The sequence below is a fragment of the Blennius ocellaris genome, assembly GCF_963422515.1.
Source record: "Blennius ocellaris genome assembly, chromosome: 8".
NCBI classification, from domain to species: domain Eukaryota; kingdom Metazoa; phylum Chordata; class Actinopteri; order Blenniiformes; family Blenniidae; genus Blennius; species Blennius ocellaris.
In genome coordinates this window covers 18652030-18666462 of record NC_137657.1, presented here as the reverse complement: position 1 = coordinate 18666462, position 14433 = coordinate 18652030, and the positions used below count along the sequence as shown (strand labels likewise).

The 14433-nt window shown below is 39.4% G+C and overlaps 1 protein-coding gene across 2 annotated transcripts in view; it reads right to left on the bottom strand.

Moving 5' to 3' along the window:
• Positions 1–14433, bottom strand: part of LOC308133556 (ankyrin repeat and IBR domain-containing protein 1-like) — a 33241-nt gene that overhangs the window by 12849 nt on the left and 5959 nt on the right. For both annotated transcript variants that reach the window (XM_080500980.1, XM_080500981.1), the window contains exons 6-14: positions 10758–10966; positions 7506–7594; positions 7018–7162; positions 6209–6375; positions 5996–6084; positions 5157–5287; positions 1207–1341; positions 576–662; positions 162–228 (exon numbers count right to left, since the gene is read on the bottom strand). In XM_080500980.1, coding sequence (XP_080357106.1) covers positions 162–228; positions 576–662; positions 1207–1341; positions 5157–5287; positions 5996–6084; positions 6209–6375; positions 7018–7162; positions 7506–7594; positions 10758–10966 — 1119 coding nt within the window. The remainder of the gene's footprint in view (positions 1–161; positions 229–575; positions 663–1206; positions 1342–5156; positions 5288–5995; positions 6085–6208; positions 6376–7017; positions 7163–7505; positions 7595–10757; positions 10967–14433) is intronic.

Below are 14433 nucleotides of genomic sequence, written 5' to 3'. Positions count from 1 at the left end.
GTGAGTAATAACTCTTCCCACTGTTGTTAATACATTATTAAAGCACCTTGGTGTTTTCTCCCACCTGCCTACTTCTCAAAGCTCAATATCAGAGGACTAGATTAAGATGCGTCGAAATGTGTAATAAAGATCGACACTGTTATGGCAGACTGCACACTCACTTCCACTCAGGGCCCGACTAAGCTGCTCCATCTTCTCTTTGGCTGTTTTTAACAGGCGCTGCTCCAGCTATTGCGAGGGAGAAAGAAGCCGTTAGGTTTTACTGTTTACTGGAAACTCATCCTGACGAGCCCACCCAACCAAACAATGGAGACACATCCGAAATACGAGATTACATAAATTAGTGAAGGTGAGAGCTGCAGACTACATTTACAAGGCTTTGTGATGTGCAGAATACAGTCCTACTTTATTTTCAATTCTGTAGTTATGAAGTTTATTACATTGGGCAGTATGTCCACCTATGAGGCCGTGTACCAACTTTCTGCTCTGGTGCAGGGAGCCGACTGGCCGCATTCATTGCATTCGTACACTATGCAAAACAGACATCATTGGAAGGCAAAGCCAGACCGGTTTACCTGATAGCTGTGCTCATGGTTCTTGAAGCGTGTGTAGTAGTGCATAAAACGGTCGAGTTCCTGAAAACTCTTGTGCTTCTTCTCTGCCTGCGAAAGCGTGATGAGACACCAGTCACAGTCTATAATCTCTGAGCATGTTGTTCCCTCCCATACAGAAACTGTAAATAATGTGGCCGTGAGAAGTCAAAGTAAATAGTGCTACTGGTAAAGTCTCTATTTGTGATTGCGATAAATGCAAATAACGACCAAGTATGAACAGTTTTTTTTAGCCAGGGAGGATGTATTCTGGATGGCCGAAGACCAGCTTGCATGTTTTCTTTTACTTGGGGACATGCGGACTAACGCTTGTACCCTTCTCGGCTGTTTGCATATATTTTTACATTTACCCATGTAATATCGCTGCAGTCTATTTCCATTTAAAACTAACATACATTAAAAACAACAGGAGGCACAGCACAATATTTACTGTGTGCCATCTTAAAAAAAGATGCTACCTGAGAAACACAAGCCATAACTCAAGGCTGTCATATTTTATAAAGGATACAGTTAACCGTGCTGGAAATATATAAATATATATAAAAAAAAAGGATGAAAATAAGATAGTGCTGTGCGCCCGTGTGTATGCGTCTACCTCTTCAGTCATCTCCTTTGACTGCTCCTCCACCTGTTGGATGACCTCGTAGCGCGTGCAGCGGTAGTAGCCCCCCGTCGACGAGCTGTGCTTTTTCCACTCCTCCAGACAGATCCAGCAGAAATCGTACTTGCACTGCAGAAGCAGGGTGCAAAGGGGAAGGTTCCGTTAATTCTGCTCTGGTCAGATAACACTTTAAAGAAAAAGAAAAAAAAACGATGACGACCATTTGTTGACACTGGTACAGGTGTGCCAGTGAATTTGAGATGTCATGGCACACTGAACAAACAATGGAAACCACCCCTTGTGTGACATGCGACACACATAAATCAGCTGCTTATTTGCACCTGATTACTGCTACCCAATTCAGCTGGAACAATCGAGTATGAGCAGAACAAGATAGAAAAGTTGTTGCGGTGTGCCTCGGAGGGCCAATGTGTGGGATTTCAGTGGATCTATTTGCAGAAATGGATTTGGTATTCAAAACAGTGTTAAGTCGGGGGGTCAGTCTGTGTGAAATCTGAACAGACCTCCTGCTGCGATCCTGCTTTTCTTTATATGAATTTCAGCCAGCTTTGACGAGGAATGCTTGCATCTTTAGACATGCAGGTCACAGAACAACCTTGGATCATTTCAACCATGTAATACACAGGGAATTCAAAAGTAAACTTTTTGAGAAGCACTTAATAAATTCATACCAACAAAGAGACAACAGAAATAATTTCCACAATTGGCACATTGATGTTATATGCATGAAATATAAAGCAAATTCAATATGTTAAGTTGAGAAGACTCAGAGATCTATTGATAATACATAGACCCTCTGTAGTCTATAGCCGCATAACAATAAGAACTGTTGCATTTGTAATCGTTTATAAAGAACAAGTACTTTGTATCTAGATGGTAAATAATTCATCTTTATTAGAGTACATAATACAGTAGCCCAGAACATACCATATCCCCTCTGCCATGTTTGTGTAATCTTTTTATGACACAGATACCTATAAAAGAAGGAAAATTCACTTGGCTGCTATCCGTAACATTGATACTCAATGACACTATATCCTACAAACTTTGCATTGTACTGCCTAACCAAGTTACAATTAGGAGCGAAGAGCATCTTTGTAAAGATTCTATGACTCATCCTATTCATCAATGTTTTTCCTTTACAGATGACGATTCACAAGAGACGTGGCATCTGTTTGAACCTCTGAGTGAATCCTCGACGCTGCTGCCACTAGAAGGCACTCAGACTACATCTGTGATCAGCGAGTTCCACCGGGCAACAAAACACTACAGCCTCTCCAATCTGCAGACTATTTGGATGTAAGTGATTTTTCTCTCCGTGACACAAGTGCTTCTGTGGGTGACAAGTTCGCCAGACTAACAAAAAAAAAAAAAAACCCCAGCTGAGATCAGTGTTGTCGTGGAAACACAATGTTTACATGACACCTGAGAAGACTCAATAGCGAGTAAAAGCTGAACCTGGGGAAGGCGTGAATGGAAGGACAGTCAGACAGTAAACACCACATGAACCAGAGACTTGAGATCTAAATGTGAGGAGCCATGCCAGATAGAAGAAAATGGCAATGAAAAGACAAAGGTTTCTTAGTGACGCTGAGTCCTGTGTTTCCAAGCAACAGGGGTGAAGCCATTTCTTAGCGCGTAATAACAGGTCAAGAGGCTGGGCCCTCCATGGCCTCTCAGCCCCATGAAAGCTGTGCCATTTCTCCCAAACCAATCTTCATCTGTGGTCGGCCTCTTTAACCAGCAGAGACGGCGGCAGGGCTGTCACAGAGACCAAAAAAGATCCAGGCTGCATGTCTATAACGTGCTCCTTTTCATGCTCTGCCCTCCAGCAACAGAGACACAGGTGGGCAACATGACAGTGTCTATTTAACCATCTCAACTCTCCACCACCACCAGAGTCTTTTTTTTTTTTTTAAGGCCTGAGTAGCGTTGAAGCTTTCTGATGGATATTTTTTCCAATATGACAGTAAGTGTCTCTCCAGCTTCTGCTTTTGACAGCAGGTCACCACAGCAAGTCCTTCCAACTTGCACCGTAGGTTTGGCGAGTTTTTACACCGTAAAACTATTCCTGCCACAGCCTGAATTCCAACCCCAGTCAAGGTCAAAGTTTAACCCCATGCCCCACCTGAAGGAAAGCACTCCTAAAACTATAGCTTATAATACTAATACTGCTGACTGCACAATTGCAGGTGTATAGGTAATGGCCTATAAGCTACAACCCAAGAAGAATTAAAACGTGCTTTCAAAATGTTAGAACTGCAGCCAACAATGTAATATGTAAAAGACACTTGGAAATATAGGATTGTTCACTTTTGCAATTTGCTTATTAAATACAGAAGATGGCATAGTTACCACATGCATTCAATGTGGATATATTGATAAAACACTCTGGTTGTAAAATTACTTTATGACATTACTGGTAAGTTGTTACATTATGGGCATTATTACATTTCAATATTCAAAATTCTTACATTATAATTTGGTAGGTATTATATTATTGCTTGCTACAAGGTGATATGTAGTAAATCTGAATACTATGATAAATATAGTTTTCTTGTTGTTGTTTTTTTATTTCTTATATGCTGTTGAAGTTCCCACTAGCAGCATTTCAAAGTTGTTTTTTTTGCCTTGAGTTTCATGCTTCTGATTTCCTCCCTGTGGGAACCAGGTATAAAATAATTAACTTGCCAATCAGGTGAAATGTTTGATTTCGGTAATCTCAAAATTTGATGAATTTGTTGCCGTTAATAACACTTCTATATTAAACTATCTGTAATTTAGAATTTGCAGGGCATGAATGGTCAGTGCATGGAAACAGAGTTTCTCACAGCTTAGTCAGTCTATTTGTGATACGGATACTGTGCATGCTGATCTCACAATGTTAAAATTGTGATACATTGTGCAGTTTATAACAAGAAACTATAAACGTCTCTCAGGATCCAAAGACTTAACTTCCAAATATTAAAGTGCTGGCTGACAAAAGACAGAAGATTAAACGTATCTTGTCAGATCTCACTGCACTCACAAAATGGATGGATATCTGCCCAATACATTATGAAATATCAAACCTGAGATTGAGGCTTGAGCTCAATGCAAGTAGAAGGCTTGTAGAAAATCTAAAAAAAATGGATCACTCTGGTGTTTGAGTAGCACATGTGTGCTTGGTTAATTTGGCTGTAAGATTCTGATTTGTCTTCCGAGGTTCTTACTGAGTGAACAAACTTCATTCTCAGTTGAACTGCTTGTTACCACGAGCCTCTCTTGGGTACACCAGCACTGGTGTGAGCCAAATCTCGTATAAATGGTTGAAAACTCAAAGAATTACACACAAATGAGTAACTCAGGTGCCTATGCAACGTTTGTTCACCCATTATAACAACGTGCTCCCTCAGTAAATGGTGGAGATGTTTTTAGATGTCAGTATAATTGAAAACACTGTTTTACATTTCAGGTAATCACAATTAGACACAATCTACATTGTTTTATTTCAACACAATGTCAAAAACTGCAGTTGTCTGTTAGTTTGTAGGAATTACATTTCATTTCAAACACCAGTACACTGCTCTGAATACACTTAAAGCAAGTTAAGTTCATATTGAGAGCTATAGTTTTCAAAGTGTGGAGCGGGCCTCCCCTGCACACCTCCCAGGTCTTTTGGGAGGAAAAGCTACAACAGCAGCAGCAACAGCAGGAGGAAAACCGAGGTGTAAGGAGTTTTTTTCTGAGCAAGATTTATTTTTTCTTGAATTATTTAAAACTCAGGATTAAAAACACACTCACTCGCCCACATTTTCAAAAGTCCAGTTTAGACTGTTTTCTCAAAAAGAAAACAACCTAATAATAGTTCTGGCAAAAGCCGGTGAGAGTCACTTCATTACATATCACATTAGTAAGACAAGTGTAAAATCTCCTTAACTCACCTTCGCACACTGCATGTGATTACAGCCCTCGTTCTTCTGTATTGGAGATTTGCAGTTGGCGCAGGATTTGGAGTTAGTGAGCAGCCATAAGCAGTTGGCCGCGTCCTCGTAAGCTTCACTCACACCAGCCACTTCAACAGGAAGAGAGGAAAGTAAACAGAACAAATAAAGGCATAATGAGACAGAATGAGAATGGCTATTACTACAGCATCAAAACAGAGCACTATACTGAGTGGGAAATTGTCCTGCCTGACTAATGTGTATTGCTTATATATTTTGCTAACATCTCCCAAGATGCTCATGCGCCCACACACACACATGCACAGACAGAATAATTGGCTATTATCAAAGAACCTCTGATGGGCTGTTTGAAATGCCAAGATAAAACAGAATCTGGGGAAATCGAAGGGGAAGATAGTTTTGAAACAAAATAATTTGCTTTTATCTTCTGACTGTCACATCAACAAAGTGGCACTTTGGAGCGACTCGGGGCACCTTAAATCATCTGTTAGATTGCCCTCAGACCAATTACTGCCTCTAAGCATTGCATACTCTCACTGAGTAGGTTGTTCATTTTAATTAATAATTCATCATCAACATGGTGGATTTTAATTGGCTCAGTGCTAAACTGTTTGTAATTACTGAGGTTGAGTTGCGGGGACATCACCTCGCAATCAATCAAACTTGCAGCCCCCAAAAATGTCTGAGAGAGTGACAGGACTGAATTACGAGCTAAACACACAAGCTTAAACGACAAAGTAGATAAATACAGGAAAATGGATTGACTCCTATTGAATAAAAGTACCAGCCGAAAAGAAAACGGAATAGGCAACACTCACATTCCTCTGGTCTCATCTCAGTGACTTTGTGGAGCCACAGCTTCCAGGTCTCACAGTCGCAGGGCTCGTGGGCCTCACCCTGACACTCCCTGGAATAATGAACGCACAGAAAACCACCGTCGCCATTAGGCCAGCATCTTTGAAAAATCACAGCAACAACAGAAGGGGTTCACTTTTCATCTTCACACATGTCATGTTGCACTGATGACTGACCAGCAGAAGAGGTGGCCTTTGCCACAGTCTACAGCAGGAGCCCGGAGGAGAGGAAAGCTCAAAGGGTCCGAGGTTGAAGTTCCCGGGCCCTGTGTGCTCAGGCGTACTGCTCTCTCACAGCCTGCTTCTGGACACCAGCGGATTGCTGAATTGTTTTCAACAAAAGCCTGTCAACAGAAGGAAAAAAAAAAAAACAAGGCTAATCTATATGAGTTTATAGTCCAAAAATCTACTGTTCGCTTAACAAAAAAACATTTTTTACTGAGGGGGAAAAAAAAAAGTATTTTTATTTGATAGTGTACCCTTAATAGGAATTTCAGTTTGATTGGTTGGCTTAATTTTAATACATAAATAGCACAAAGGAAGGAATGTGTTGTTAATAGATGGAATAGTTATCAAAATACCATACAACCATAAAAAATTTGTTAATCAAAGTGTAGTAGTTTCCAGCTGTATAGTTATTAATTTTATCCAATTATACCTAACCACATGTTTCTCTCCATATAATATGTTAACACCTAATGAATGACACTGTGGTATTAAAGCGAAACCTTGTCTTCTCAAGTTCAGACCAACAGGTAACAAATCAAAAGAGATCCTGAAGTCGCTCTGTGACGGATTTAGAGGCACAACAAAAAAGACAAAACAAAAGGAAAGTTTGAATTAAAAAGAAACAGAAAAGCTCTTCGCTCCTCTGACAACACAAACACACTGGACATGTTCAGTGTTCATCTCTTCATGAGAGTGTATTATTTCGATCTTCTACAGGATCATGGATCAGGACATGAGTGTTTTATATCCCCATGTACCTTGATGTCAAACTGGAGGTAGCGCCTGTCCATCTCTCTGGAGACCACACTCTCTATGACCTCCACCGGCACCAGCTGGTAGCAGTCAAACGCCGGACAGAATATGTTGTGTGCTTCTCCTTCTTGAATCTTTAGATTCAGAAACCTAAAAACAAGCAAATGTAACAAGTATAACATTTATTTAAATTAACTATATACAGTGGTTTGTCATGCAGTTTGAAATAGTATGGGGGAAAAAAAGATGGCGATGCATATTAGTTCTTATGTTAGTAAGTCTCTCACTTCACTTCTGTGGAATAAGTACATTGAATATTAACACAAAATGTATTCAGTGTCATCTTTATTTAAACAGCACATCAGGTTTACTAAGAAGCAGGAAAAACACGATAAAACCACAGACACAAATATGGAATACATTTTTTTTTATAAATGTACAATTTAGAGTAACATTCAAAGTTCAGTGACATGGCGCTACCCATTTGACTCACCCTTCCCAGCATGCTCTGCAGAATTCATGGCCACATGACATGTCAACGGGCTCCTCAAATTCAGAGATGGAAGACATGCAGATCCCACACTGTGAGAGAGAGAGAGAGAGAGAGAGACACACACACACACACCCAAGGTCAAAAAACCAGAAAGATCAATGTCAGACCCCCCTCCTTCAGTCCACTGGTTTTAAGTTATGGAAGAAATCAACACTTGTTCATTCAACCTTGATTTTTAATTTCTTTCAGTGTTATATTGTTTTTTGATACTTTGTCTGCCTCAAAATTCTTTTTTTTCCGTCATCATTTCAATAATCATTAACTTCCGTGACCTTTGTTGTTTTGTGTTGTCAGCCCTATAACTCTAACCTAAACAAGCTCACAGAACTCAAAACTTTTTGTGTAACAGATTACACAAGAATATTTAAGTGATGTTGTAAAATGTTTAAAGATAATATTTAAATAATTTCTTTCATATTAACTTAAAACACTTAACATCACTTAATTATTATTGTGTAATCTGTTCCAAAAAAGGTTTTGAGTTCTGTGAGCGTGTTTGGGTTTACAATGTGAATCAATCTTCATTTAAAGCACTATTACCGCCTGAAGCATAAACAGCCCTTTAAAAAGGTAAACATTTTGCTTAAAATTTCAGCCTAATCAGGCATTCATTCAAAATGACGTGATTGGTCTCCTGATTTTTAATATCGAATGGAATTTCATGGATGGGAAAGTTATACTTGTATCATTTTGACGTGGGAAACTGCTTAGTGGATGAAATTAGACACAATAGTAGCCCTGGAGTGCTGGAATTATGACTTCTGCTCATTGTGAGGCTCACAGAAGAGATTCGTTCTGTCATCAGTTGCATTTTCTCACACCCACACAAAGACCAGCCACAAACAGAGGACGAACACAAAAGCCTTGTTACAGTGAGAGACTGACCCTCGCGGAAGACATAAAGAAGGCAGTGTACTTGAACAATGTAAGTATTGATTTGTGAAAGAGCACAATGCGATATTATCAACTGTAACCTTTAAAAGAGCCCTTGAGTACACTTGTTCGATTGGCACCGGGCCGGGTGAGACATGCCTTCTCAGTTCCAAGAGGATACTGTCAAGACAAATGCAAACTCTGATTCCTTGCGAAGTAATTGATTACTCAAGTCTGTCAGCTTCAACTATCATTTTTCAACACGTTACTTCAAAATCACCAAAAAGATAGGTTCTTTCATACTCAACTTTTCAGAGACCGACAAAAAGCCACTTTCACAATAGGCAGGTGTCAGAAGCATCATAAAAAGTACTACTTTCACACTTTTGTGCATGGTGTAATTTCGTCAAAGCAACAGATCATAGTAATCAGAGTTCATGAATTCTGAATGACAAACTTTTTTACTCTTCATTGCAAATTCTGCACCATGCTCTTTAAATGCATCCGGTTTTGCGGGTTGCTACACAGGAAAGTTACCAACATAAAGCAACGCCTATACTACAAGGTACAAGCTTCAACTAATAACAACCAAAAAATATGTAATGAGCAAAACAATACCACACTGCATCTAAACAGCTCAAATACTGTTCCGTGTCTCCCTCTAAATCAAGCTTCTTTCTAAAACAACTCCACTCATGGGCCACTTTGTTTATTTCCTGGTTATACAGGAAGTGTTCGTAGATGGCATACATGATGATGTTCTTGCATATTCAAGTACTTACTAGTAGTTGTCTCCGATTCAGTAGAGGGTGAAAACATGGAGTTAAACTGAAACTTGTTAGGGCTGAATTTGCACAAGCCCTGACAAGAAAAATCGACAAAATCATGTAAGCTGATGAAGGCCGTCAGCCTGGAAATTTTATTTGGGTACCAGGCATAATAGTGTATTAGGCGTAATTTTCACCTTCGCAATTTGTCAGAAGACGGCAGAGGAAACATCCATGCATGCTTGTTAATTATGTGGATGTCACAGACAAGGTCAGATTTACAGGTGGGCAATTTAACAGAGGGTGTGTAAGTCCTCCTTCAGCAGGGAGTCAATAGAAATCCATGATAACCTTGCTTAAAAGCAGATTCTGTGTCGAAATAAACCATCCTTTAGGATTTGATGGAATGTTTATATATTCATAAATGTCTATGACAAACAACAGCTTTGTCCTACTGGTTAAATTGTAAAACAGCTACAACGACAGGTATTTATCTCTCCATAAGCCGTCCATTCATTAATGTGGGAACATTTTTAACTTTTAAGTTTGATCCAGAAGAAAGTTAAAAAGAAATGTAATTTTGTGTTTACATTTTCAGTTTCCGTCCTGGGAGAGCTGAACCTTAATAACATACTTTAATGAAAATATAAATTTTATGTTGGCTCCCTGCATATATCAAAATGAACAAAGCAGCGGTTCTCCTTGGAGTCAACGAAGACCTGCATTTGTTTATGTTTGCGGTGCAGACCACTAGAATACTAATGACTGTGAGCAAATTAATGCTGGGTAAAAGTGAAACATTATTTGGTGAGACAGGTGTGATAGCAAAGATTTAAATAATTCAGTGGAATCACTTCAGGAAACGTGTGGCACCGAAGGGACTTGATTTAAACAAACACCTGTGTACAGTTTTTATAGGTACACTGCCAGTTACAATTTGTCTCTCCATTTCCAGGCTTGCAGCTATCCCTTGTTCCTATAGCAGCTCTGTGGTCAGGAGAACATGCTGCTCCCTGAGGCTGCTTGCGCTTTAATTTCATTTGATTGTTCTGCACCGATAAGTACAGTTAAACAGACACTGTAATAATGGTCTCATCAACTACAATCGGCTACTGTCCATTCAAGTTCTCTCAAACTTTCTTAACTTAGAAATGCTGGAAAAAAATACAGTTCAAGGCACGGTCTCACTTTGTGCACATTCATGTCAGTGCTGTCACCGGGAGGCACATATGAATAGCATCTCCAACTGCAGCCTTAAGGAGTTATTGCCATGCATGATTTAAATGTCTCCCTGCTCCAACACAGCAGATTCACAAGGACGACTCATCATCAAGCTCTGCGGAATTGTGATAATGTGCCGTCATTGCAGTCAGGTGTGGAGACATCTAAACCAGGAGTGGGAAAAGTACAGTCCTGTAGAAAAACTCTGCCCTACTTTTTCATTTTTATATTTCCTACAAATGAAGCTTAACCTTCAAATTTATCAGGTTAAAAAAAAAAACCTGACTCATTTCATTTCTTTCCTGTTAGGGGACTTCAGGACATCCGTTACCAGAGTAGACTCCTCGTCAGCAGGCACAAGGCTGATTTGGTCCGGGGAGGTGATGGACGAGCGGGTGGTGCGTGGCGTTCGAGGTGAGGGCAAGGTGTCCCATGCATTATAGCCACTTGGAGGTGGATTGGGCATCTGCACCCCTGAGCGATGACAGCAATCCTCTGCATTGGTCATCCAGGCCTCTAAGAGCTTCTCTCTGTCCCAGTCTGATGCAAAAACAAAAACGACTTGTAAAGGAACAGACACACAACATGTAGGACGAAACATAAAATCATTCTGAAGGAACTCTATGACAGTCTAAACAATGGAGTTGCATGATCTTTTAGTGCGTTGGTAATCAGATTTTCTCCCACAGTCCAATAAGGTTCATCATACAGGTTAATTGGTGATTATAAATTACCTGTGGGTGTGACTGTGTTGCCTCTGCCTGTGTTTGCCCTGTGATGCAGAAGCAACCTGTCCAGAGTGAACCCTGCCTGTCAGCTGGGAGCAACCCAGACTTGGATAAAGCAGTACTGAAGACTGATCCAGGTAAACAATGGAGAAAAATTCCACTGCATATACAATCAAGGCTATAAATCCTTCGTTTTTCAATGACTCGAACTACATATAAACATTGCAGTCCTGTTTATTTAGTCATGTTATGAGAAAGGAGGCTAAACTCTGTTACATGAAGGGTTTTTAAATAACATCTCCAATCTAAAATCATAGGAATGGTGAAAGCTCTTATACAACTTTAATTCAGCCCGTTACAAGATTTGTTCTCAACTGAACACCTGTTTCTTCCAAATAAAATCCATTTCCCGCACTGCATCCTGTCTTGTATTTGCTGGAATTGAGTTAAACATAAATCCAGCCAGAGTGGCAACAACGCCATCAAACCTTTCCAAACGGCCAACAGTGAAGACCTGCTGCCATCTGGTTTTCTGTTTTAGAACAGCTCTTCAATGTCATATTCTCACAGGGAAAGCTTTGAGAGCCTTCCAGCACAAATGCTGAACGACTCGTGGACTGTGACTGAGCCCAAATATTCTCCTCTCCTAAAATAAGGAATGTGACCCGGTCAACAGTGCAATTAGGTCTTTATCAGCCTCAAGACACGCTTCACCACCAATCAAATGCCTCAGACTCTAAATGGCCTCGTTTAGATAATGACTGTCGCAACAATTCCCCTTATTTCCATTCAATTACAACTAATCAGCTAGTGTGACCCTATCTTCATGCCTTTGGCCATTAAAATGAATCCAAAATTACAAGGCTTCCCGATTAAGTCCTAAAACTCAAATATTAGCTGGGAAATACAACTTCTCAGAAAGAACAGAACGATGGATTTGCAGACTATTCGACGTTCAAAAAACAAGAGAAATGATAAAGAAAACTGACAGCATTATTATTAATTAAAAAGTGAGGAATTTGTGAAAGTTTTCAGTGGAAGAGGACATGAATAACCTACAAGCCTAAGACCTCCCCCCTTTTACCACAATCCTGAAACCCTTCACTCTTCCTAAACAAACGGCCAACCCAACACGGTCCTGATCTGTTGAATAAATCCAGCACCACTCGGGAGCTCTCAAAACTACCGTCTCACTTGCACAGCACACAAGCAACTCGGCTTGTTTAATTCCAGTATGAGGCAGTTGTAGAGTTAAAGTCTAACTCATTTTTAAGTGTTCGACCAAACTGTGAATCAAGTCTCATTAATCAAGCGATCTTGGCAAAGTGTTGCATTAAGCTCGTAGGACAAATTGCTGCTATAAAACGGGTCAAATCAATGAGCACATTTACAAGACCATGAACATCTTATAACTGGGAGCAATCAGGTTGCTGTAATAATCAGATCGATGTGTTTACGTGCACTGCAGAAATGTAATGATGGGAAAACTTCAGGTTTACATGTGAATATGCATGGAGTGGTGTCAAGACTCAAACTTTCCATTATTCTCAAAACATCTGTTCTTGTCTTGTTGAACATGGCATCGTTTATGTTCTTTTAGCTTTGATGAGAGTTTCCATTTCATTTAACATTAAGTTTGTCTTCTCTTCACACCAGCAGTGGCTCTTTGTTGACTTTTTACTGCTGCACAATATCCTGGTTCTCTTTAGTCCTCCACTCACATCATAACTATGTCCCATCTATTTTGAAACTATTCTTTTATTTACACATGCGTACATTGAAAATAACAAAATACATTTGATTAACAGGTATATATGCACAAGGGCACGAGCATATTGTGCACAAATCTAGGAATGTTAATCAGATTTCTGATCATCAGATATCTCCAGATCATAATTTGAGTCTTCATGTAATCAAATACATCCAACTCCATACAAATTCAAGAAGTTTAATCAGACTTTATAACACTGTGTTGTCAAACATAGGGCCTGTGAGATGTGTGTTTGACAAGAAGATCCAATCTGAGAATACCATCCTTCCTAAGTTTAAAAGTAGAAAGAGTAACTGTTGTTCCTTATGTATGTAAAGGGGATTTTTATTCCGTTAGCAAGCATGACGGACATAACACAATGACGGTTAGGGTACACCAACCTCAGAACGAGTGGAAGAAGTGATACGTTTTGGCCAACATTAGTTTAAAAAAAAAAGAGATGTTGTTGTAGACAGGAATTTTGTTATAAAACAATTCATATGTTGCATTGTCGGTTGTAGCGAAGTTTAAAAAGAAAAGAATTTGAATCAAATGGTGGGCATTTGACAGTAAACTGACAGTTAAGTTAGTCAAGAGTGTTTATTAAATGGACTTTTAAATTATGCTGTCATACATTATTGCACAAAAATAAGAAAAACAAATGTGGACCACCTAAGATTAAAAATGGACGTACTTTGTAGATCCTGAACTGAAATGTGTCTTGACAGCCTTAATATAACATGTCAATATATCAATCCATACCTGATACTCAGAGAACTTCTGCTAACTTGTTTATACTTTTGAAAAAAAACTATAACCACACAAGTTATTTGACCAGAAAACAGTCAGTGTTTGCTTTATGCAACTTCCCCGAGTGAGCAGCAGTCTCCTGCACACCATACTTTCTAACAAGAAAGCAACAGAAAGGGATTATCTCAGGAAATAAACAAGAACTACCACTGAATATACAGTTCTTCCCCCATGATAATACAAGTCTACTCTATATTCAATCATCACAAAAAAAAAAAATTTATACACAAAGATGCATCACTAAGATTGTTTGGCCCGGATCTGTGTTGAGGGCAATCTTGTTTAAAGTGCCAAGATTGTGAGTCGCCTGCATAAAATATGCATATAAAGAGGGTTTGCCTCCTTGTGCAAAGGACACAGCAAGTAGAGTTACATTTGGTGGAGGTGGATACAAAACTCTACACTGTCAAGTTGCATTGTTGAAGCATGTTGTGTGTCATTTCAATGAGATTAATCTCTAATCCAACCACTATTTTCAAAAGGCAAAGATAAACTATAATGTTCAAGCATATGAGAAAATAACAACTCCTGTGAAACAATATCTGGTAATGAAAGTTTTTGTGCCAATCCATAAAAATAATACAACCATTTCTACTGAGAGTAAGTCACATAGAAGAAGTGAGAACACTTTCCATGTTTTTCTCTGCCAAAGCAGATCAGGAGAACCAGTTTAGTGTCATTGTTTGGCTGTTACGGGCAGGCCCATGAGAGATCGATGG